The following is a 21,650-nucleotide window of genomic DNA, read 5'->3' as shown; positions in this document are numbered from 1 at the left end:
ACTAGCACTCTACCACTTGAGCCACAGTGCCACTTCTGGCTTTTTCTATATATGTGGTGCTGAGGAATCGAACCCAGGGCTTCATGTATGTGAGGCAGGTATTGTACCACTAGCCCCCTAAGACTGCATTCTTGTACTTGAGAAGAACATGCTGTATGCATGTTAGACCTAGTTGCCTTTTATTTTTGCCATCCCATACCACTTGCACGTAACACAGCGACATAGGCAGTGCAGGGAAATGAGAACACGTGGAGCCTAACCTTGGCCTCGCTTCCCCCCACCAGAGGATGGTCTGCAAGCTAATCTGCCTCCCACTTTCTACAGATGACCCAGGCGTATCCCCTCCCACCATAGGGGTGCAGTGATAGCCTGCTGCTCTAGGGTGTACTGCCCCCAGCTCATAGGCACTCCCACAAACCTGCCTCAATTCTCCCTCTGCCAGAGGGCAGAAGAGCTGCAAACAAGCCCCTATGGGGCTAAAAAGGCTGACATGTCTTGTGTCAACTGCAGTCAGGCCTGGGGCTCCCAGGGGCAGGGGCAGGCCTTGGCAGCCTGCTGAGGGTGCCAGGCCCCCAAGGGCCCAGGACATGAAAGTGTGGAGCCCACCAAGTGGGCAGGGCAGATGGTGGCCAGGACGACCTTGGCACCCTGCAGTCTACCCTGGTGCTGGTAAGGCCCCTGGCCAAGCTCAAGGCACTAGACACCCGACTGCTGGCTCCCTGCCCTCCGGCACACCCAGGAAAGGTGACATGTCAGCCAGTGTCTCCCAGGGGAGTATGGAACACTTGACAAAACAGCACTCCAGCTGAAGCCAGTGTGGAAAATTCCAGGGAGAAGGAAATTTACCACGGGGTGGGGAATAGCTGAGGCTTGGCTGGAAACAGCCAGAGCTTGACGTGGGGCCCAAAGAGCCACCTGAGAATTGGACCTGTTCCCCAAGGAAAGACCACAGTGCCCCAGCATGAAGGGACTCAGCCAGGCCCAATAGGGAGTCCTTTAATAGAGATCACACAGACAGGAGACAGAGGGGCTGGCACCCTGCTCGATTCCTCTCCTACTGGGCATGGGCAGGCAGGGCGGAGCCAGAGGTGGTTTAAAAAAACACAGCTGTACTAATTCTTTCACAGAAGAGGGGAAGTGGGAGAGCAGCTCACAGGGGAATCCGCACAGAATAGAGCCAGTTCAGAGTGAAGCTCACTGTCCCTCCCTTCCAGAACCTCTGCTGGTGCAGTCTGCCTGTGGGAAGGGGTGCTGGGCAGGGCAGCAGCGGACACCGGCTGTGCAATGGAGGGGAGCATGTCCCACAGTGCTGCCTGCCCCTTCTCGGCTCAGCAGAGTACTGCACTGTTGTGCTTTGTAGCTCCCCCACCCCCAGCCTTGGCCTGAAGCTGGGGGTAGGGGAAGGAATCCCCACCCCACAGCTGGGCTGGCCTGGGTGAGAGCTCCCGGCTCCTGCCCTTTGCAGTTCCTCATTCTTCTCCCAAGGATTGGACACAGCTGGACAAGATGCAGGAGGGTGGGAGCAGGCACAGGGGAGGACCGGGTGCAGGGCCATGAGATCTGGGGCATGGGGTGTATGCACACGGCTGGGCAGGGGCTGGCTGGCAGGGCACCTCGGCAAAAACTGTAGCTGTGAGCTGGAGGGAGGGAGGGTGGTGAGGCCACTGGCCGGGGTCACCTTGAACAGAGCATGGGGCTGCTCCCAGTTCGGCAAGGACTCGGGCTCTGGGTATGTGCAGGGTGGGGATGGTTGGGGAGGATGGCCAGGTTGTCTTGTGGGGCTGGGCAAAGATGACAAGCTGTGGTGACATCTTTGAGCATGTCCCCCGCTGGTCTGGGGGTGAACACAGCATCAGTTGTTCTCAAAGAGAGAGAGCAGGTCATCGTTGCTGTTCGTGGGGAGGTCAGGTGGGCCCAGGTAGGACAGCAGCTCGTCTGGGTTGGTCAGTTCTGGGAGCAGCTGAGGACAAAGGCACATGTGAGCAACTCTGAGCGTTGTGGCCATGCTGCCTCTGCAAGCTGCCTGTCCCCTGGCCTATGGGATGCCCAGCTGCCACTCCTGACAAATGCTGCGGGCCACAGGCAGGTGCCTGGCTCTCCCTGTGGAAGCTGCCAGGGTGCCAACTTGAGGCAGTGCAGCTGTGCACTGTGGGTAGACACGCCAAGAAGGGCATCACCAACATGACTTCCAGGGACAAATGAGATGGCAGAGAACCAAGCCCCTAGGATTTTCTGCTCTGAGCAGCTCATTCTTTTTCATGTGGAACTTCGATGCGTTTCTATTATGGTCCAGAGAGGGTCAGCTGTCTTTCATGCTTTTGTGCTAGTACTGGAGCTTAAGAGCCTGGGCACTTAGCTTCTTCACTCAAGGCTCTGCCACTTGAGCCACACCCCCACTTTTTTTTTTTTTTTGCCAGTCCTGGGGCTTGAACTCAGGGCTGGAGCACTGTCCCTGGCTTCTTTTTTGCTCAAGGCTAGCAGTCTGCCACTTGAGCCACAGAGCCACTTTTGGCCTTTTCTGTTTATGTGGTGCTGAGGAATCGAACCCAGGGCTTCAAGTATACGAGGCAAGCGCTCTTGCCACTAGGCCATATCCCCAGCCCCACTTGTTTTTTTGTTAACTGTCCATAACAGTCTCAGACTTTTCTGCCCAGGCTGGCTTTGAACAGAGATCTTCAGATCTCAGCCTCCTGAGTAGCTAGGATTACTGGCATGAGCCACCAGTGCTTTGCTTAAGCCACTTTAAATTCAGAACCTGGGTGCCTACCTTTAACTTTTTTTTGATTAGGGCTAGAGAAGCTCTACCACTGGAGCTACAGCTCCACTACCATTTTTATGATAGTTGAGATTGAGTCTCATGGACTTTCCTGGCCACGGTGGCTTCAAACTATGATCCTCCAATCTTAGCCTTCCTTAGTAGCCAGAATTACATGTGTAAGTCACCTGCACCTAGCTTCAAGCCCAACTCTTTTTTTTTTTTTCTTGGCCAGTCCTGGAGCTTGGACTCAGGGCCTGGGCACTGTCCCTGGCTTCTTTTTGCTCAAGGCTAGCACTCTACCATTTGAGCCACAGCACCACTTCCGGCCTTTTCTATATATGTGGTGCTGAAGAATTGAACCCAGGGCTTCATGTAAGCGAGGTAAGCACTCTACCACCAGGCCATATTCCCAGCCCCTCAAGCCAAACTCTCAGGGCTCTGTTGTGAGCTTCTAGCCCAGTCTTCTCTAAGGGACTCCACACCCACTCACCAAGCATCTAGCCCTCACAGTCGGCATGTTTGCCAAAGATGGTACCTGGCAACCCCATAGCTACTTCAGGTATTTGGCCTGTGAATAAGTGGGCTGAATTTTTCTTTCTTTTTTTTTTTTGTCAGTCATGGGACTTAAACTGGGCACTGTCCAGGCTCTTTTTTTTTTTTTTTTGCCAGTCCTGGGGCTTGAACTCAGGGCCTAAGCACTGTCCCTGAGCTTCTTTTGCTCACAGCACTCTACCTCTTGAGCCACAGTGTCACTTCCAGCTTTTTCTCTTTATGTGGTGCTGAGGAACTGAACCCAGGGCTTCATGCATACTAGGCAAGCAACTCTACCACTAAGCCACATTTCCAGCCCTCCAGGCTCTTTTTGCTTAAGGATAGCACTCTACCACTTTAAGCCACAGTACCACTTCTGTTTTTCTGGTGGTTAACTGGAGATAAGAGACTCTTGGGACTTTCCTGCCTGTGCTGGCTCTGAACCCTGGTCCTAAGATCTCAGCCTCCTGAGTAGCTAGGATGACAGGGGTGAGGCACCAGTGCTTGGTTCTGAATTTCAGTATTATCTGAGGGTGTCCCTGAGGGGACTATCTCCTCTCTTCTCAAGCACAGTGAACCCGGGGACAGTGCCCACGTGTTCCCCAGCCCTGGAGTTGGTACTTACGTCCAGAGCTGGTTCTGAGGCCTCCCCTGGGCCAGATATGCCGGGAGCACCCATCACGCCCGTGACTGGGTTGAAGGGCAGCTCACTAACAGGCCCAGTGCTTGCTTGGCCCAAGGGCTGTCGGGATGCAGGGGGAGGGTTTGGATGGTGTAGCTGAGGACCTGATGGAGCCCCAAGGTTGGAGGTGTGTAGCCCTGGTGGCCCAGGATTGTGTGCTGGGTCCAGGTGGCCCGCTGGTGCAATCTGAGGATGGAGAGAAATTATTAAACCAGTCCAAGGATTCCCTAGGGTGGCCCTCAGACACCCCCATTCCCTGGGCTGCTTGGCAAAGCACTGACCTGGCCTGGGAGGCAGGGAGCAGACTTCTCTGGAGTTGGGAGGCCACTGGGAATGTCAGACTGGTAGGAGATTGGGGGCGGCCCCTGGGCAAACTCCGCAAGACTTGGGGTGTTGGGCGTGGTGGGCGGGAAAGACTCTGGGAAGGCTCCGGGCCCGAGGAAGTTGGAACCTGCCAGAGCAATCAGGTTGAGTGGGCTCGTGCTGGCAGAGGGGCCAGGAGAGCAGCTGGCGTCGGTGGGGCAGCTCACCCACATCAGCATGGAATCAGCATTTCTCCCCAGCACTGTGGGGATACTCCTAGGAGTGAAAGCCTCAGGAATGACCCCACAGGACTGGACTCAGTGTGCTGCACCCACAGAACGGGGTCTCCGGTGGCAGCCCCTGGTGGGACAGTCTGTGAGGAGATATAGTCGAGAGCCCCTTGTTCCAGAGTGAGGGCAAGGATGGAGACCTCACTGCTGTTCACTGGCTCACTGCCACACTCCAGGTGGGACGTGCAGGAGGACAGGGACCCCAGTGGGGCTCTGCCTTTGGGCTTGTGGTGGGTAAGCATCACTGCACAGTGAGGAGGCAGCTCGGAAGAGGACCCCAAGGTTCACCACTAGGTATGCAATACTCACCCTGGCTGGGGTAGTCGTTGGGGGCGGTGGCTGTAGGGGGCTGAAGGGGGGCAAAGGGGGCAGCGCCAGGGCCCAGGGCTGCGATCATCTCCATCACACTGGGCATGAGCACATGGGCCGGGCTCACGGTGCGGCAGCGTTTTAGCACCGGCCCATCAGGTTCCTCCTTGATGTGTACGTCTGGCTTCACAGGCACAGGCTTCCAGCTGCAGGTCGGGTCAATGGTGATCTCCTCGTACTCTGAGCTGGGTGGGAACACGGGGTGCTAGCCACATGCCCTGTGTCCAGTACCTGCTGCCCCTGAGCACCTCCTTGGTGCTCAGCAAGACGCAGGACCTGGAGCCTGGAACCCAGAGCTGTCTCCTGGTGGCCATGGATGCTGGGGTGGCAGAAAGATAACACTTACTTTTGAATGTAAATCAGAATGCCCAGCATGTACTGGTCCACCTCCAGCCCTTCCAGCAAGGCCGTCTTGCTGTAGAAAACAAAGGACACAGGGGCTGGGGATATAGCCTAGTGGCAAGAGTGCCTGCCTCGGATACACGAGGCCCTAGGTTCGATTCCCCAGCACCACATATACAGAAAACGGCCAGAAGCGGCGCTGTGGCTCAAGTGGCAGAGTTGCTAGCCTTGAGCGGGAAGTAAGCCAGGGACAGTGCTCAGGCCCTGAGTCCAAGGCCCAGGACTGGCCAAAAAAAAAAAGAAAACAAAGGACATATCTCAGAAGCCTCATCCCCACCCCCAGGGCGGGGGACCTGTCATCTGTGGAAGCAACTCTGTACAGGGACCCTGGTAGTCCCACATGAAGGGACATGACTGTGGTGGCCCTGGACATGAGCATGTATGAGACCACGCAGGAGGCTTCTTAGCCAGGCTACCAGAGCCTGTGCTGCTGGCCCTTCAGTGGGGTTTTGATCTGTTGAAGTTTCCCCACAAAGGCTTCTGAGGAAGCAGCAGCTCTACTCACTTGCACACTGGGCATCTCCAGGTCCCCCGCTCACAGTTGAGCTGTAGGTAGGACTCCAGGTCGAAGCACTATAGAGAAATGGAGAGACAGGTGGTTTCTGATAATAGTGTCTGAGCTGCCTCACGCTCCAGATTTCTACCACGACTAAAGCCTCTCTGACCAGAACTGCAAGGCCATGTGAGCAAAGCAAGGCCTGGACAGCTGTGTTGAAAGGAATGACTCAGGAAGGGGTGTTAAAAGGAAAAGACACTGTCAACCACTGAGGGGGTGGAGTGTATGGTTACTCATCGAACACTGGCATTTCCGCAAAGACAGGAAGCCCAAGGGTGAGCAGGAAGACTGCAATGCATCTTTACAGCTTTTGACAATGGAGCTCCATGAATGCTGTAGCTAGTAAAACTATTACAAAAACTAGGACTCTACTTAGAAACAAAAGCTCAGGACAGCAAGGCCCATAGCAGGCCTAGCCCATCTAGCAGCAGAGATATTCAGATTCCCCTCAGCCTCTGGGGATGACTGAAGAACTGCTTCTGGGTACCAGCGGCTCATACCTGTAACCCTAGCTAGGAAAATGAGATCTGAGGATCCCAATTCAAACAACCTAGCATGGAATGTCCATGAGACTGTAATCTCCAATTAACGATCAAAAAGCCAGAAATGGAGCTGTCACTCAAGTGGTAGAGAGTGCTAACCTTGATCATGAAAGCTCAGGGACAATACACAGCTCTTGAGTTCAAGCCCCAGGACCAGTGTGTGTGGGGGGAGGGGGAGGCTGGAAGTAGAGCTGTGGCTCAAATAGTAGAATGCCAGCTTTCAAGCCCGTGTTGGCACCCAGGCCCTGAGTTCAAGCCCCAGTGTTGGCACCAGAAAAAAAAAACAACAAACTTTGTTCATGTATGCATACACTGAGGCTTAAACTCAGAATCAAACTCTTGCTTAGCTTTTATGCTCAAGATTGGTGCTGTACCACTGAGCCACACTTCCACTTCCGGATTTTTGCTGATTAAATAGAGATTAGAGTATTATGGGGTTTTCTGCCCAAGCTGGCTTTGAACTAAGATCCTCAGAGAAGCTTGGATTACAGGTATGCATTACCAGCATCCAGTATTCAAAACTTATTTTTCACATATATAGAAAAGGACGGAAGTGGTAATGTGTCTCAAGTGGCAGAGTGCTAGCCTTGAGCAAAAGCAGCTCAGGGACAGTGCTCAGGCCCTGAGTTCAAGCCCCAGGACTGGCAAAAAAGAAAAAAATCCACATTTTTGAGACAAGGAGATATGAGGAGATAGAATCTTGCTATGTAGCCTAGGGTGGCCTCAAACTTGCAATCCTCATGCCTCAGCCTCCAGAGTGCTGTGATTACAGGAGTGTACCATCCTGCCTGGCACAAAACATTTTTTTTTGTGTGTGTGTGCCTGTCCTGGGCACTGTCCTTGAGCTTCTTTTGCTCAAGGCTAGTGTTCTACCATTTGAGCCACACCTCCATGTCTGGCTTTTTCTGTGGTGCTGAGGAATGGAACGCGTGTGTGTGTGTGTGTGTGTGTGTGTGTGTGTGTGTGTGTGTGTGTCTGTCTGTGTGTGTGTGTGTCTGTCTGTCTGTCTGTCCTGGGGCATGAACTCAGGGCCTGGACTCTGGTCCCTGACCTATTTTGCTCAAGGCTAGTACTCTTGAGCCACAGGCTCCACTCCAGCTTTTTTGGTATTTAAGAGAGAGAAGAGTCTCACAGACTTTCCGGCCTGAGCTGGCTTCAAGATTCTCAGATCTCAGCCTCCGGAGTAGCTATGACTACAGGTGTGAGTCACCACACCCAGCTTTAACATTTGTTTTTATTTGAAAGTATTACATAGTCTGGAGTATCACTGTATACAATTCTGCTGGGGAAATAGCCAGAAGTAAAACTGTCTGATCATGAGGTATCCTTTCTTTAAAAAAATATTACCAGGGCTGGGGATATGGTCTAGTGGCAAGAGTGGCAAGAGTGCTTGCCTCCTATACATGAGGCCCTGGGTTCAATTCCCCAGCACCACATATACAGAAAATGGCCAGAGGGGGCGCTGTGGCTCAAGTGGCAGAGTGCTAGCCTTGAGCAAAAAGAAGCCAGAGTGCTCAGGCCCTGAGTCCAAGCCCCAGGACTGGCCAAAAAAAAAAAAAATGACTGACTTTCTCAGTTTTTTCTGCTTTAGATTCCACTCAACACTGCTTCTCAAATTTTCTGGTTACTTAAAATATTTTATAGGCAGCCAATTCCAGCAGCAACCTGTGGTGACCACCCACCTGTATGTGGCGGCAATCATGGCCTCGGGCAGGGAGCTGGATCCTGCGGAAGGTGATGGGGCACTTCAGGGACACCTTGATAGCTGTCTGCTCCACTCCATCCTCTCCATTTGGCCCAGGGGTGCCAGGGATGGTGCCGCTACTGAAGTTCCGCTTTACTGACATCAACAAGGGAAAGATTTGAGTAAAGCCACACGGGGCAGCTGTGAATGGGCTGCCAATCAGGGTCCAGACCACTGCACAACCACTCCAGGGGCCTTGTGAGGAGGAAGCTGTGTGGACATAGTCCTAGGGGCTGAAGGGGAAGTAGTGTCCAGCGGCTGAGGGGGGGTCAGTGTCCAGCGGCTGAGGAGGGAAGTGTCCAGAGGCTGAGGGGGGCAGTGTCCAGCAGCTGGGGGGTACTCACCCTTGGTAATGCAGTGCTCAGCCGGCAGGAGGCGCTTCTTTAGGAGGCCCTGTAGCACAGAGCGGACAGATGGACGGTGGACCAACTGCAGCACGAAGAGGTGGGACTACAACACAGTGGGAGATACTGGGGGTTAGGGGAGGTTGTGACTGGGGAGGCGTGGCAACGAGGTCCAGGGGAACTCTGAGCTCAGATGGGAGGAGTTATGGTAGGGGGTGCTAGGCAGGGCAGGGCAGGGTTCCGGGCTGTAGTGGGCCAGGCCAGTCTAGTAACTTGGCTTTGTTCCAGTTGCCTAAGCAAGATGCTTTCTTCTCCTCTGTGAACTCAGGGGACACAGCTACAGGTAGGAGACTGGGTGCTCTTGCCCACACTCTGCCATCCATGCCTGACCTATACCTCCTACAGTGTCCTAACCAGCCCCAGTTTATGGCATCCACCCTTTGTGACACTAGGCTAAACCCTTCTGAGTTCTTCTTTTTTTTTTTTTCAGACAGGGAGACAGAAGAGACAGGATCATGTTATGTAGCCTAGTGTGGACTCAAACTTGCAATACTCTGGCTGCCCCATCTCCAACCCTCACCACCATCAGGTGCCTACAGCTGCATGTGGTGTAGCTGGGGCCCTGCCTGCTGGAACCCAGACAACGCCTGACCAGCTGCCGGTGGAGCTCCATCCATGAGGGTCCCAACCCAGCTTCATTTCTCTTACATAAGTCATGTGAACATCAAATCTAGTCAATTTAATCTAACTAGAAAATAGCTAGGGAGCATGTAACTGGATCTCTTTCCTTAAAGGGCAAGGATACATTAAAATGGAAAGCGTGGTAATAAAGAGGACAAAACCTAGTGACTAGCCCTGACCACAGCCATCCCACTCCTCCAGACAGACCCCCAAAATGATGGATGGTGACCCCGGTAGTGCGAAGCCCCCCCCACTCTCTGCACGCATCCTCCCCACCCTTCCCTGCAATGGGCACGCACACAGCAGCAGGCGGTAACCGTGATCTGGATGGTGTTGCGGCCGGGCTGGCACACATGCTTCAAGTAGAGGGGCTTGTGCGAGGTCTTGTTGTCTCCTCGTTCAATGGTGAGGGGCGTGGCATTGACGCTGACCTGCACCGAGGCGGGCCAGTTGGTATTCATCTGCCGGTCTTCATGGTGGTAGCACTTGAACTGCAGCTCTAGGTCTGGCCTGTATAGCAAGGAGGGGGCTCAGAGCACCCATGCAGGGGTGGGGCCAGGGGCTGGGCTGGGCGGCGGGGCTCACCTCAGCATCAGGGTCTTGTACACTGAGTCTCGGAGCTGGAAGACGTGGTTGCTCACAGCCAGGTTGTGCTGCAGGCGGAAGGGCTCCAGGACCACCCCATCCCGCACTGGGAATGTCAGTCGCAGCTCATCACAAGGGCCACTGCCTGGGGGTAGATGCAGTCCTGGCTGAAGCTGGGTGCCCCAACAGAGTGTCTCCAGCCACTCAAGGAGGGTAGCTGCACCCTAGAGCTCCTCTGCACGACAGGCCTCAACGGGCCAACGTGGAGCCGGGGCACTGTCTCACCCCAGACACTGGCCCACTGGTCACTGTGATCCACCCCGTCTTGGTTATCTGCCCAGTGTCTTTTGGACTATAATGGGAGAACACAATCCCAGCCCAGCCAGAAGACAGCAATGCTTCTGGGAGACCAGGCAATGCTGGGAGGCTAGGCGCCTCCCAGGGAGCAGGCAACCTGTCAGTGCCCCTACATACAACTCAATTTAAGGTGTTAGGAGCCCAGCTTCCTCTATAGTGCTCTCCCTAGCTAAGGATAGGCTTCAGAAGATTCATAAATCCCCTGCAATGAAGGTTTTGCATGCACGGGCACTTTTCTGGACAGAAGACCCACCACCACCAAATGCATCTGTCATCGATAGAAAACAGAAGGCCCTAGTGGTAGAGTGCTTGCCGTGCATACATGAAGCCCTAGGTTCCATTCCTCAGCACCACAAATATAGAAAAGGCCAGAAGTGGCGCTGTGGCTCAAGTGGTAGAGTGCTGGCCTTGAGTAAAAAGCAGCCAGGGACAGTGCTCAGGCCCTGAGTTCAAGCCCCAGGACTAGTGCCCCCCCCCCCCCGCCCAAAAAAAGGCCTGGCACAAAAGTTGGTTCTTTTTTTGGCGGGGGGGCCAGTTCTGGGCCTTGAACTCAGGGCCTGAGCACTGTCCCTGGCTTCCTTTTGCTCAAGGCTAGCACTCTGCCACTTGAGCCACAGCACCCACTTCTGGCCGTTTTCTGTATATGTGGTGCTGGGGAATTGAACCCAGGGCCTCATGTATACGAGGCAAGCTCTCTTGCCACTAGGCCATATCCCCAGCCCACAAAAGTTGGTTCTTTAAAAAAAAAAAAAAAAAAAAATGTGCCAGGTCCTAGGGCTTGAATTCAGGGCTTGGTGCTTTTTTGCTCAAGGCTGGTAGCCTACCATGTGAGCCACAGCTCCTATTCTAGCTTTTTTGGTTGTTAATTGGAGATATGAGTCTCATGGACTTAGTTCTGTCCAGGCTGGCTTCAAACCTCAATTCTCAGATCTCAGCCTCCCGAGTAGCTAGGATTACAGGCGAGAGACATGGGTGCCCAGTTCAAAAGTTTGTTTCTAAGAAGACAGAATCCTTGGGTTTTTCTAGGGAGACAGCAGCTGTCCCTGACACCCTCCCTGCAGCCTCCCCAGCCTGGTCACTGCTGTCCTGAAGTGGACACTTACCAGAGGGTGACGGGTGCAAGGAGCTGAGGCCTGGCTTGAGGTCAGGTAGAAAGGGAGACTTGACCTCCTGGCTTGGGGACATGTAGGGGACACTGCTGCTGGGCGTCATGGGTGGTGTGGGGTTCCCCGGCAGTGGGGAGGTAGGGTAGCCAGGGATGGAACGGGCAGGCTGTAGGAGTTGAGCACAAGCAGTCAAAGCAGAATGGCAGTGTTCATGGAGCACTCCCCCAGGAACCAGCAAAAGAGGTGGGCAGAAGTGGCCCTAGGCTGCCTGGCAGGGCCCATAACCTTCTGCCTAGGCACCTTCCTTCCATGACCCCCACCCTCACAAACCTCCCAGCCCATCTGCACAGCTGAGCCCCCATACCCCACTCAGGCCAGGCTGGCTGTAGCTGACGCTGCCCCCATTGAAGCCGGTGCCCTGCCCGTTGAATTGTTCTGTGGTCTGTAGGAGAGAAAACCAAGGCTTAGGCCTGTCCCCAGCTGTTCCCAGGGTCTGAATCTACAAGTTCACACCCTCAGAGATGCTAATCTGTGCGTCTCTATACTTACGTTCACTTTTCAAATAGCCTATTAGGAACTTTACTGATCACATCAGAGGGGCTGTAAAGACAGGTGCATTCTACCCTCCCCCTCTCAATATCTGACTAATACCAGCCCACCCAGACTCCTGAGGAGTCCACTCTATCCCCGAGTACCCTGAAAGGGTACACCCCCAGCAGAGGCCTAGGAACAAGGTCCCATAAAGGATGTCACAGTGGCTGGGATACCGGCCTACTCTCCCAATACTAAATGTTCATGGGGATATACATGAACTTTGCAGAGGCTGAACTTCTTTCAGAACTGACCCCTCACCCTAGGAGCTGCTCCTGCCCTGTCTAGCACTCTGTGAAGCCCTGCCCATCTCCCTGCCAGCCCATACCTCCTTGAAGGCAGGCCTGCCCCCAGAGGCAACCCTACCTTGTAGTGCAGTCCAGTAGGGCCAGGTGCAGACAAGGTTGGGCCCAGGCTCTGCTGCAGGGGCATTCTGTGGCCAGGGTAAGAGGGAGAGGGGGCCGGAGGCTGCCCGGGGCCAGGTGCATACTGGGCAGTGCTGGGTGTGTACTGGCTTCCTTGTAGGTATTGCTGCCCTGGATACACCTGAAGAAAAGGCGAATGCCCAGAGGGAGGGCAGGAGGAGGTATCAAGGGAAGCAGCATCCATGTGCTGGCATGTCCCTGGTCCTGCTGGGCACATGCAGAAGCTGTTCTTAACATAGCTCTGAAGGGGATCAGGTGGGGAGGTGGTACCCAGCTCCCCACAATGGGCACCTGGGACACTCACCTCTGAGTAGGCTCTCTTGACCCCCTGTCGGGGCAGTGGCTGGGCCTGAGGAGGTCCAGGGTACCCATGCTGGGGTAGGCGCTGCCCTGCATACAAAGGCGTCATGCCTGCTGCTCGGGTGGGGCTCATGGCCATGGAGGAGAGGCCGGAAGGGCCCATCATACCTCCCATGGCAGTAGGGTTCATGCCAGGGGGGACATTGGGCCCTCGGGGACCTCCATGTTGCAGAAACTGGCTGTTAAAAGTCTGTCCAGTTCCCATCTGCAAAGAGAAAAAAGGAGCAATGAATGGTCCAGGCACCCCCCCCATGAAGGACTACAACAATGGGCACATGGCCACTGCTGCTGGGAGCACACATCCCTCACAGCCAGCTCCTAGGCCCTCCCTCCTTGAGCCCTCGCCCCCTTCCTGCTCATCTCTCTCCACTAATCTCTCTCCCAATGGCCTCAGGAGCCCTCAGGGCAGCCCATGTGTGTCCCTTTGAGGTCTCAGGCCCACTGCCTTGCTGAGTCCCCTGCCACCGAACACCCAGGATAGTGAACAGCCACATGGGGAGTACAGATGGGCCTCACCGCTCCATACTGGCTCAGCTCTTGACTCTGCTTCTCCTGCAGGGCAGCCACGGTGGCAGTGGCGGTGGCGGTAGCTGTGGCTGCAGCTGCAGCCATGGCAGCTGCAGCTGCTGCTTGTGTGAAGTCAGCAGAGGGCCTTGCAGCATGTGAGGGGAGGGCCAGGCCCCCAGGGCCACCTGCATACCTGTAAGAGACATATGACTGCCACACCCTCTGTATGGCTTGCTCTGGGGCCTCACAGAACTTTGAGTCCATTTTTTCTAGGGTCTCCACTGTGGTGCTGCACCAGTGGGGAAGCAGAGATAGATGCAGGCTGACAGCTTCTATCCACTAGGCCAGGTGAGGGCTCCTACTTACCCGGTGGTGAAGCTGGGGCCCCCAGGGTAGCCCCCGCGCCCATACACGCCTTGCTGCACGTAGCCCTTGCTAGCACCGCTTTCGGCAAATGCCTGCTGTCCCAGGCACTGTGGGGAGGCCAAGGCAGAGCTGCCACCTGCCACACCAGGCATCATAGAGCCACCAGGGGGGCTTCCTGCAGGGCCCATTGGGTTCCCCAAAACCTACAATGAAGTGGGAATTACAAAACAGAACCAGCCATAGTGCTAGAAACCAGGAAGCCTGGGAAGTCAAGGGAAGGAGGGGTAGAGGGGCAGCCCATGTTCAGGGAGGGGTGGTCTGGGGGGCAGCTGGAGAAAGCAGCAGAAATCCCACAAGGTAGAGGAGAAACAGCAGCCAGGACGTGTAAGGCTCAGGCATCCCCATCCTTCTGTGCCAGCCACCCCCAGTCCCTTGGCTGGTGGAACTCAAGTGCTGTCAAGACTCTGGCTGCTTGGGGTTGGGCCCCGTAGGTGCTCACCTGGCTCTGGGTCGCGTTGCCAACTCCCCACACGGTAGTGACCACGGACAGTGACCCGGCTGGCTGAGTGGCGCTTTGTTGCCAAGGCACAGACTCATACGCAAATGAACCATCACTACAGGGAGAGCGGCTGGTGAGGCCTGGGTCAGGAGGCCACAGGTGCCCCACAGCCCAGGGCCTGCAAGGGGCTGGCCACAGGTGCCTATACTCACCCGTGTGGAGCAGGAGGCAGGGCAGGTTTCATGGGGTTCATGGAGTTCATTGGCCACAGAGCAGCCAGCAGGCCAGGTCTGCTTGTACTTAGCTAGAACCCACTATTCTGGCTGCTGGATAGAAGAGAAAGGACATGAGATTAGATGCTACCAGAGACTCCTAGCAACATGAAGGAACCCAGGGCAGCCAGGCCTGCCCCTTCCTCTGCAAGGGACAGCCAGGTTCTGGTAGACATCAGGGCAGTGGAGGATGCTCCATCTGCCCAGCCTGTCCCATCTCAGGAGTCAGTCTTCTTGACCTGGGCCTGTCACTCAGAGCCCTTGGCACACTCTGGAAACAGGCTTTCTAGTTTCAATTACTTTCTCCCACATCAAGAACTAGATATTCGTATGAAGCCAGGGGAAATCTCAGCCACCCTATATTAACTAGGGACTAGAGAACCAGGATGCCAAGGAGCCCCACAGAAGGCCTGGGGTGGGAATCACCTCCAGAAGAGGACCATCCTGAGGGCCCAGGAAGCTGAGAAGGCGCAAAGCCAGAGGAGGCAGGAGCTGAGAAAGTAAAGAAGTGGTACCAAGATGGGTGCTAATGGCTCACACATAATCCTGGCTACTCAGGGGGCTGAGAGTTGATCGTAGTTTAAAGCCAGCCTAGAGCAGAAAGGTCCGTGAGACTCTATCTCCAATTAACGACCAAAAAGTGAAAAGCGAAGTTGTGCTTCAAGTAGTAAAGTGCTAACCTTGAGCAAAAAAAGTCAAGGACAGCACCCAGGTCTTGAGTTCAAGCCCAAAGGACTGGCACAAAACAAAAACAAAAGTCTGGAAGTAGAAAGGTGGGCTGAATGACAGAGCATCAGCCTTGAGTGCAAAAGCTAAGGGACAGTGTCCAGGCTCCAGAGGAAAAGAAAAAAAAGACTTGATACTGATGGAGGTTCAGAACCACGAGTCAATGGACACACTACAAATGCAGAAACAGCCACAGAAATACACACAAAGGTAGAGGAAGAAGTCCCTCTAGCAAATGGATCTCTATAGGTAAAACAAACAACAAAACCCGGAAATCCCAAAAGTGAGAGGTTGGGGGACGTATGGTTCAGTGGTACTTGCATGATTCCTTGGGTTTGATCCCCAACACTGGGAGAAAAGACAAAAAACAACCAACCAACAAACAAAAATAAACCCTTCATACCTTATAATATTGAAGTTAACTAAAAGTGAATTTGATCACAGGTTTAAGAGTAAAACACAATGGGCTGGGGATATAGCCTAGTGGCAAGAGTGCCTGCCTCGGATACACGAGGCCCTAGGTTCGATTCCCCAGCACCACATATACAGAAAACGGCCAGAAGCGGCGCTGTGGCTCAAGCTCAAGTGGCCGAGTGCTAGCCTTGAGCGGGAAGAAGCCAGGGACAGTGCTCAGGCCCTGAGTCCAAGGCCCAGGACTGGCCAAAAAAAAAAAAAAGAGTAAAACACAAGGCTGGGAATATGGCCTAGTGGCAAGAGTGCTTGCCTCCTACACATGAAGCTCTCGGTTCGATTCCCCAGCACCACATATATGGAAAATGGCCAGAAGGGGCGCTGTGGCTCAGGTTGCAGAGTGCTAGCCTTGAGCAAAAAGAAAAGAAGCCAGGGACAGTGCTCAGGCCCTGAGTCCAAGGCCCAGGAATGGCCAAAAAAAAAAAAAAGAGTAAAACACAAAACAGTAAAATGTTGCTAAATTCCAGTGGCTCATACATGTAAACCTAGCTACTCAGGAGGCTAAGATCTGAGGATCATTGTTCAAAGCCAGCCCAGGCAGGAAAACTTTATGAGACTCATCACCAATTAACCACCACCAAAAAAGAAAGAGGTGGAATTGGGCTGGGGATATGGCCTAGTGGCTAGAGTGCCTGCCTCATATACATGAGGCCCTGGGTTCAATTCCCCAGCACCACATATACAGAAAATGGCCAGAAGTGGCGCTGTGGCTCAAGTGGCAGAGTGCTAGCCTTGAGGAAAAAGAAGCCAGGGACAGTGCTCAGGCTCTGAGTTCAAGCCCCAGGACTGGCCAAAAAAAAACAAAACAGGGCTGGGGATATAGCCTAGTGGCAAGAGTGCCTGCCTCAGATACACGAGGCCCTAGGTTCGATTCCCCAGCACCACATATACAGAAAACGGCCAGAAGCGGCGCTGTGGCTCAAGTGGCAGAGTGCTAGCCTTGAGCGGGAAGAAGCCAGGGACAGTGCTCAGGCCCTGAGTCCAAGGCCCAGGACTGGCCAAAAAAAAAAAAAAAATAATAATAATAATAAAAAAAAAACAAAAAAAAAAAAACAAAACAAAAACAAAAAAAAAAAAGAAAGAGGTGGAATTGTGGGCTAGCCTTAAGTATAAAACCTCAGGGACAGCACCCAGGCCCTGAGTTCAAGCCCTAGGATTAGCACAAAACCAAAACCAAAATGAAACTATAAAATGTTTAAGAAAAACATCTTTGGAATCTAGACCAGGCAAAAAGATATTTTTGCTGTTGTGGTTGTTAGTTGTAGGGCTTGAAATTGGGGTCTGGGCACTATAGCTGAGCTCTTTTGCTCAAGGCAAACCACTTTGAGCCACAGCACCACTTACAGTTTTCTGGTGGTTAATTGGAGATAAAAGTCTCACTGACTTTCCTGCCCAGGCTGGCTGATCTTTATATCTCAGCCTCCTGAGTAGCTAGGATTATAGTCATGAGTCATCAGTGCCCTGCTAAGCAAAAAGTTATTGAACTTGACACTAAAGATTAGAATCCATTAAAAGAAACAAATTGAGGGCTGGGAATGTGTCTTAGTGCTTGCCTACCATGCAGGAAGCCCTGGATTCGATTCCTCAGTACCACATACACAGAAAAAAGCCAGAAGTGGGTGCTGTGGCTCAAGTGGTAGAGTGCTAGCCTTGAGCAAAAAAGAAGCCAGGGACAGTGCCCAGTCCCTGAGTTCAAGCCCTAGGACTGGCAAAACAAAACAAAACAAAAAAGAAACAAATTGATAAGCTGGACTTTATCAAAATTCAAAACTTTCTCTATGGCAGACCTGCTAAGCTATAGGAATATATATATATATTTTTTTTGGGGGGGGGGGCCAGTCCTGGGCCTTGAACTCAGGGCCTGAGCACTGTTCCTGGCTTCTTTTTGCTCAAGGCTAGCACTCTGCCACTTGAGCCACAGTGCCACTTGTGACCGTTTTCTATGTATGTGGTGCTGGGGAACCAAACCCAGGGCTTCATATATACGAGGCAAGCACTCTTGCTACTAGGCCATATTCCTAGTCCCTACAGGAATACTTTCAAACCATATGTTCCACAAACGACTAGAACATGTAATAAATTCTCAAAACTCAAAACATAACAAAAAGAAATCAATTAGAAAATAGGCAAAAAAAAAAGTGAAGAAATACTTCACCAAAAGGATATACAGATGGCAAATAAGCATATGAAAAGATGCTTGTCAGTAGGGAAATGCAAATCAAAACCACAAGGAGATATCACTAGACATCTATCAGAACAACTGAAATGAAAACGAAAAGCAGTGACATCACCAAATGCTGGCAAGGAGAAACTAGATGTCTCACACACTGCGGTGGGAATGTAAATGGAAAAGACCATCTCTTATCAACTAAGCTCACAACGACCAAGCACAATCTCACAACTGTACATCCTGGGCATTTGTATTAGACAAAGGCAGTCATATAACAACCAGTCTATGAATGTATCTTGCTGTTTTATTTGTAATAAAGAATGGAAACAACCCATATGCCTTTCAACAGACAAATAGTTGAACCAACTGTGGTACATCCATTTACCTGAATGCCAGAAGAAGGAACAATTAGCTGTAACACACACCCTAGACAAGTCTCTAGGGAGCCATGCTGAGTGGAAAATGCCACTCCCCAAAGGCTGTGATTCCTTCACTTGGCATTACTGACACTCAAAAATTGGAGAAATTAAGATCACATTGGTGGTGGCCAGAGGATAACCTCTCCATTTCTGTAATCTTAGGAGATGGAAGATGAGAGTGAATATAAGTCTACAACAGGAAAGCTTGGCTGGCCCACACCTATAATCCTAGCCTGAGATCTGAAGATCACAGTTCAAAGCCAGCCCTGGGGCTGGGAATGTGGCTTAGTGGTAGAGTGCTTGCCTAGCATGTATGAAGCCCTGGGTTCGATTCCTCAGTAACACATAAACAGAAAAAGCTGCTAGTAGTGCTGTGGCTCAAGTGGTAGTGTTAGCCTCAAACAAAAGAAGCTCAGGAATCAAAACTTTAGCTGGGTATAGTGGTACATGCCTGCAATCCCAGTACACAGAAGACTGAGATAGGAGGACCACAAGTTTGAGACCAGCTTGACCACACACTAATCCTGTAGCATGTAGCTGGTCATGACCCTGACTCAGACAAAACACAGGACTGGCACATGGCTAGCAAGTGCCAGGGCCTGAGTTCAACCCCCTTCCTCCACAAACAAACAAAAGAACCCCACTTATTTACAATACCAGCAGCAGCATCAGTCCTCTCACTGAAGAGCTGCTGTGCTAAGCCCCCCCAATCACTTAGCCATCCCAAGAAGTACAGGCAGGCAAGCCCTTGCCTCATTTCCAGTCACCTAGGGCAGCGACCAAGTGACTCTCCAACTTCAGTGTTTCCAAGTCAGGTAGATGTCAGGCTGTTGAGACAGGGTGCCCACCTCACCCAGGGTCAGCTGAGGCCCACAGTCTGGCATTTTTAATGTCTGCCAGGGGCTGTTGCTGCTACTGCTGCCCACTGTGAAAGCTGAAGAGCAGCAGAGAGAAGGGAAAAGGGCAAGTATAGGTAGGGTAGAAAGAGCCCAGGGCAGCCTCTTGTGTCAAAAGGGCCTGGGGAATTCCACCTATGACACTTCTCTGCTGCAGACAGAGACCACAGACATTTCTAGTTCCCTCTGAGCTTTCCTCTCTACACACAAGTTCCTGCCTGTCTCCTCCCCAAAAGCATGTCTCTCTGGGGAGGCCCCCAGGCCCCAGCTCTGCTCCTGCTTCTGGCTTCAATTTAGGGCTGGGAAAGCAGGGTCCCTCTCACAGCCCAGCTCTTGCATCAACGGTAATTGAAGCCAGGTACCCTGATAGAGCTCCTGTGGCTTGAGGTCAGTCTACAAGCCGAAAGGCTTTCTGAGGGCCAGATCATATCTTATTCCAGGTACAGAGCGTCAGAGAACTTCTAGACCCCTCTTTCTCAGGTGTCCCACAGCAGCCACAGCCCAAATCTAGCTCCATCCTCTTTTACTCTGTCCCAGCATCTAAAAGCAGGACCCAGAACATGGGCCCTAATCCAAGACAACAGCCTTGTGCCAGGCCACTTGAGAAAAAGAAATGACAGTTCTGGTGTGTGGAAGGAGCAAGGTTCCTAATGTCAAAAAGTAGGGGGTTCGCTGGGCACTAGTGGCTCACATCTATAATCCTAGCTACTCAAGAGGCTGAGATCTAAGGATCACTTGTTTGAAGACAGCTGAGCAGGAATGTCTGCGAGATTCTTATCTCCAACGAACCACACAAAAAAAGTCAGAAGTAGGGCTGTAGCTCAAGTGGCGCAGCACTAGCCTTGAACAGAAAGGCTCAGGGTCAGCTCCTAGGCCCTGAGTTCAAGCCCCAGAACCCCCCCCCCCAACACATATGCACACATGCACACTCCTGTGAACACACACGTAGGTTGTTCAAGTGCCTTCTCACAACAATGAACAGCCTAAATGTAGAGTTAAAGTTCAAGTCCTGAGAAGCATGTACCAATAGCCCAATGACGAAACCTTGGCATCAGTTTACAATGTGTAAAATGAGAATCTACTGGCCACTCTAGGACTGAAGACATGACTGCTTCATGTCACCAGCGCTTGGAGATATACCCCAGATATCAGAATGTCCCCCAAACATCTTACATCTGTCCCTAAGAAGTCTTCACCTACACTTCATCTTTCTGTGGGTAGCCTGGGCATGAGGCGGGCCTCCAGGTCAGCGCTGGTGGGTGAAGTTAACATGGCCTTTCTTCTACCACAGTCAAGCATCAAAGCATGTTCTGGCTCTAGCTCGCCAGGGCCTAATTCTGAGTCTGTGTTCACTCTACCCATCCATACCCACCAGGGTCTTAGATCAAGTCATTGCTGCTATTTGTATCTCGGTGAAATTTGCAGTATCACAAATGACTCAAAACAGCACCAGGGATGTTCTGAACTACTCGTAGAAGGAGGGCATCCTAAGGAAAGGGGGACAGAGTTCTGGGGTAGTTGGGCAAGGAGGCAGAAACTGGGGGAAGCAGTGCATCAGGGTGAGGGGACAGGGCAGGTGAAGGGTAAGAAAGGCGCTGAGCGCCATGGATGGAATTCTTGGGGGTGGGGAGACACCTGGAGGGCACCTGGGGACACGGGGCTCCGGGAGGCCAGGGCAAACCCCAGGAGAGCACACCCTTCTGCCCGAGCTCCAGTTCGGGAAAGGGTGTTCCCCCTGCATCACGGCTAGAGGCTGACAGGCCGGCGTCTCCAGCCAGGAGCGGCTGCCAGCGGCGACAGCCTGCGGCCCCTCTCGCCTAACGACGACGTGCAGTGGGAACCGAGGGGCGCACCGTGAAGGTGAGAACGAAAGGCCTCCGTTGCCCGGGAAGCCCCGGGCGCCCACGGCGAGCCGCGGCCGGCCCCAACAAAGGCTCCGGGAGGCTAGGGCCGCCCCCGACCCCGCGGCGCTGGGTCGGCCCGAGACCGCGACGCACGGCACGCGTGGCAGGTGCGGGCAGGTGGGCGGCAGGGCCCGGACCGTCCGCGGGCCCCGGCGTGGGCGCCGCAGCTGGCCGGGGGCGCCCGGGGCCCCGCCGCACCTGCCCGCCCGCACCTGCCGCACCTGCCCGCCCCCGCCGTCCCGTACCTGCCCGCGGGCGGCGCACCCGGGCGCCACCCCGGGGCCCCCGCTCACCTCCGCCCGGCCCGGCCCGGCCCCTCGCCGCGGCGGCCCCCGGCCCGCGCCGCTCCATGTGCTCAGCTCGCCCTCGGGGCCGCTCGCCGCCCCCGGGTCGCCGCCGCCCGCGCCATCGCGCCGCCGCCGGCTCCCAGGGCACAATGGAGCCGCCGCCGCGCCGCTCATGCATATGCATGACGCCGCGCCGCCGGCCCCGCCCCCAGGCCAGAGCAGCGGAGCCCCGAGCCGCGGCTCGGGCGGGGGTGTCTGCCAGACCAAGCGCTGGCCGCGGGCGGCAAGATGGGGCCGGGGCTTCGGGCGGCCAGGCTGGCGGGAGACCCGGTGGGGCCACGACCTACGCCCCCAGCCCCCTCCACACCTTTTGGAACGCGGCGTCGGCCGAGCCACTGCGCGCTTCCTGCTCTCTGTCCGCTGGGGGCGGGGCGGGGCTGGGAGGCAGGGCGGGGCCTGTGTTGGGGGCGGGGCCACGGCGGGGCGAGGCCAGGGCCTGGCTGGAGC

The 21,650-nt window shown here is 54.0% G+C and overlaps 1 protein-coding gene and 1 long non-coding RNA gene across 3 annotated transcripts in view; one reads left to right on the top strand and one right to left on the bottom strand.

Moving 5' to 3' along the window:
• LOC125346626 overlaps positions 1-21,650 on the top strand; it is a 30,707-nt gene that overhangs the window by 2,983 nt on the left and 6,074 nt on the right. The gene's annotated exons all lie outside the window — the stretch shown is intronic.
• On the bottom strand, positions 980-21,569 carry Zmiz2 (zinc finger MIZ-type containing 2). Of its 2 annotated transcripts, XM_048339364.1 has the most exons (20): positions 21,142-21,198; positions 14,211-14,326; positions 13,999-14,113; positions 13,500-13,702; positions 13,143-13,326; positions 12,735-12,831; positions 12,571-12,656; positions 12,208-12,387; positions 11,615-11,692; positions 11,248-11,416; positions 9,788-9,932; positions 9,502-9,712; positions 8,522-8,627; positions 8,116-8,273; positions 5,841-5,908; positions 5,280-5,348; positions 4,874-5,118; positions 4,253-4,422; positions 3,915-4,157; positions 980-1,960 (listed from the first exon to the last, which is right to left on the bottom strand). In XM_048339364.1, the coding sequence occupies exons 2-20, from the start codon at positions 14,258-14,260 to the stop codon at positions 1,853-1,855; spliced, it is 2,685 nt and encodes an 894-aa protein (XP_048195321.1). In that variant the 5' UTR covers positions 14,261-14,326; positions 21,142-21,198; the 3' UTR covers positions 980-1,852. The 2 variants fall into 2 exon arrangements, with proteins under 2 accessions (XP_048195321.1, XP_048195319.1); XM_048339362.1 differs by lacking the exon at positions 21,142-21,198 and adding an exon at positions 21,515-21,569 and having other exon boundaries at positions 12,571-12,831; positions 14,211-14,328.

The sequence above is a fragment of the Perognathus longimembris genome, chromosome 2 (genome assembly GCF_023159225.1).
Source record: "Perognathus longimembris pacificus isolate PPM17 chromosome 2, ASM2315922v1, whole genome shotgun sequence".
NCBI lineage: Eukaryota > Metazoa > Chordata > Mammalia > Rodentia > Heteromyidae > Perognathus > Perognathus longimembris.
Note: the sequence above shows the minus strand (reverse complement) of the source record. Positions and strands in the feature narration are given on the sequence as shown.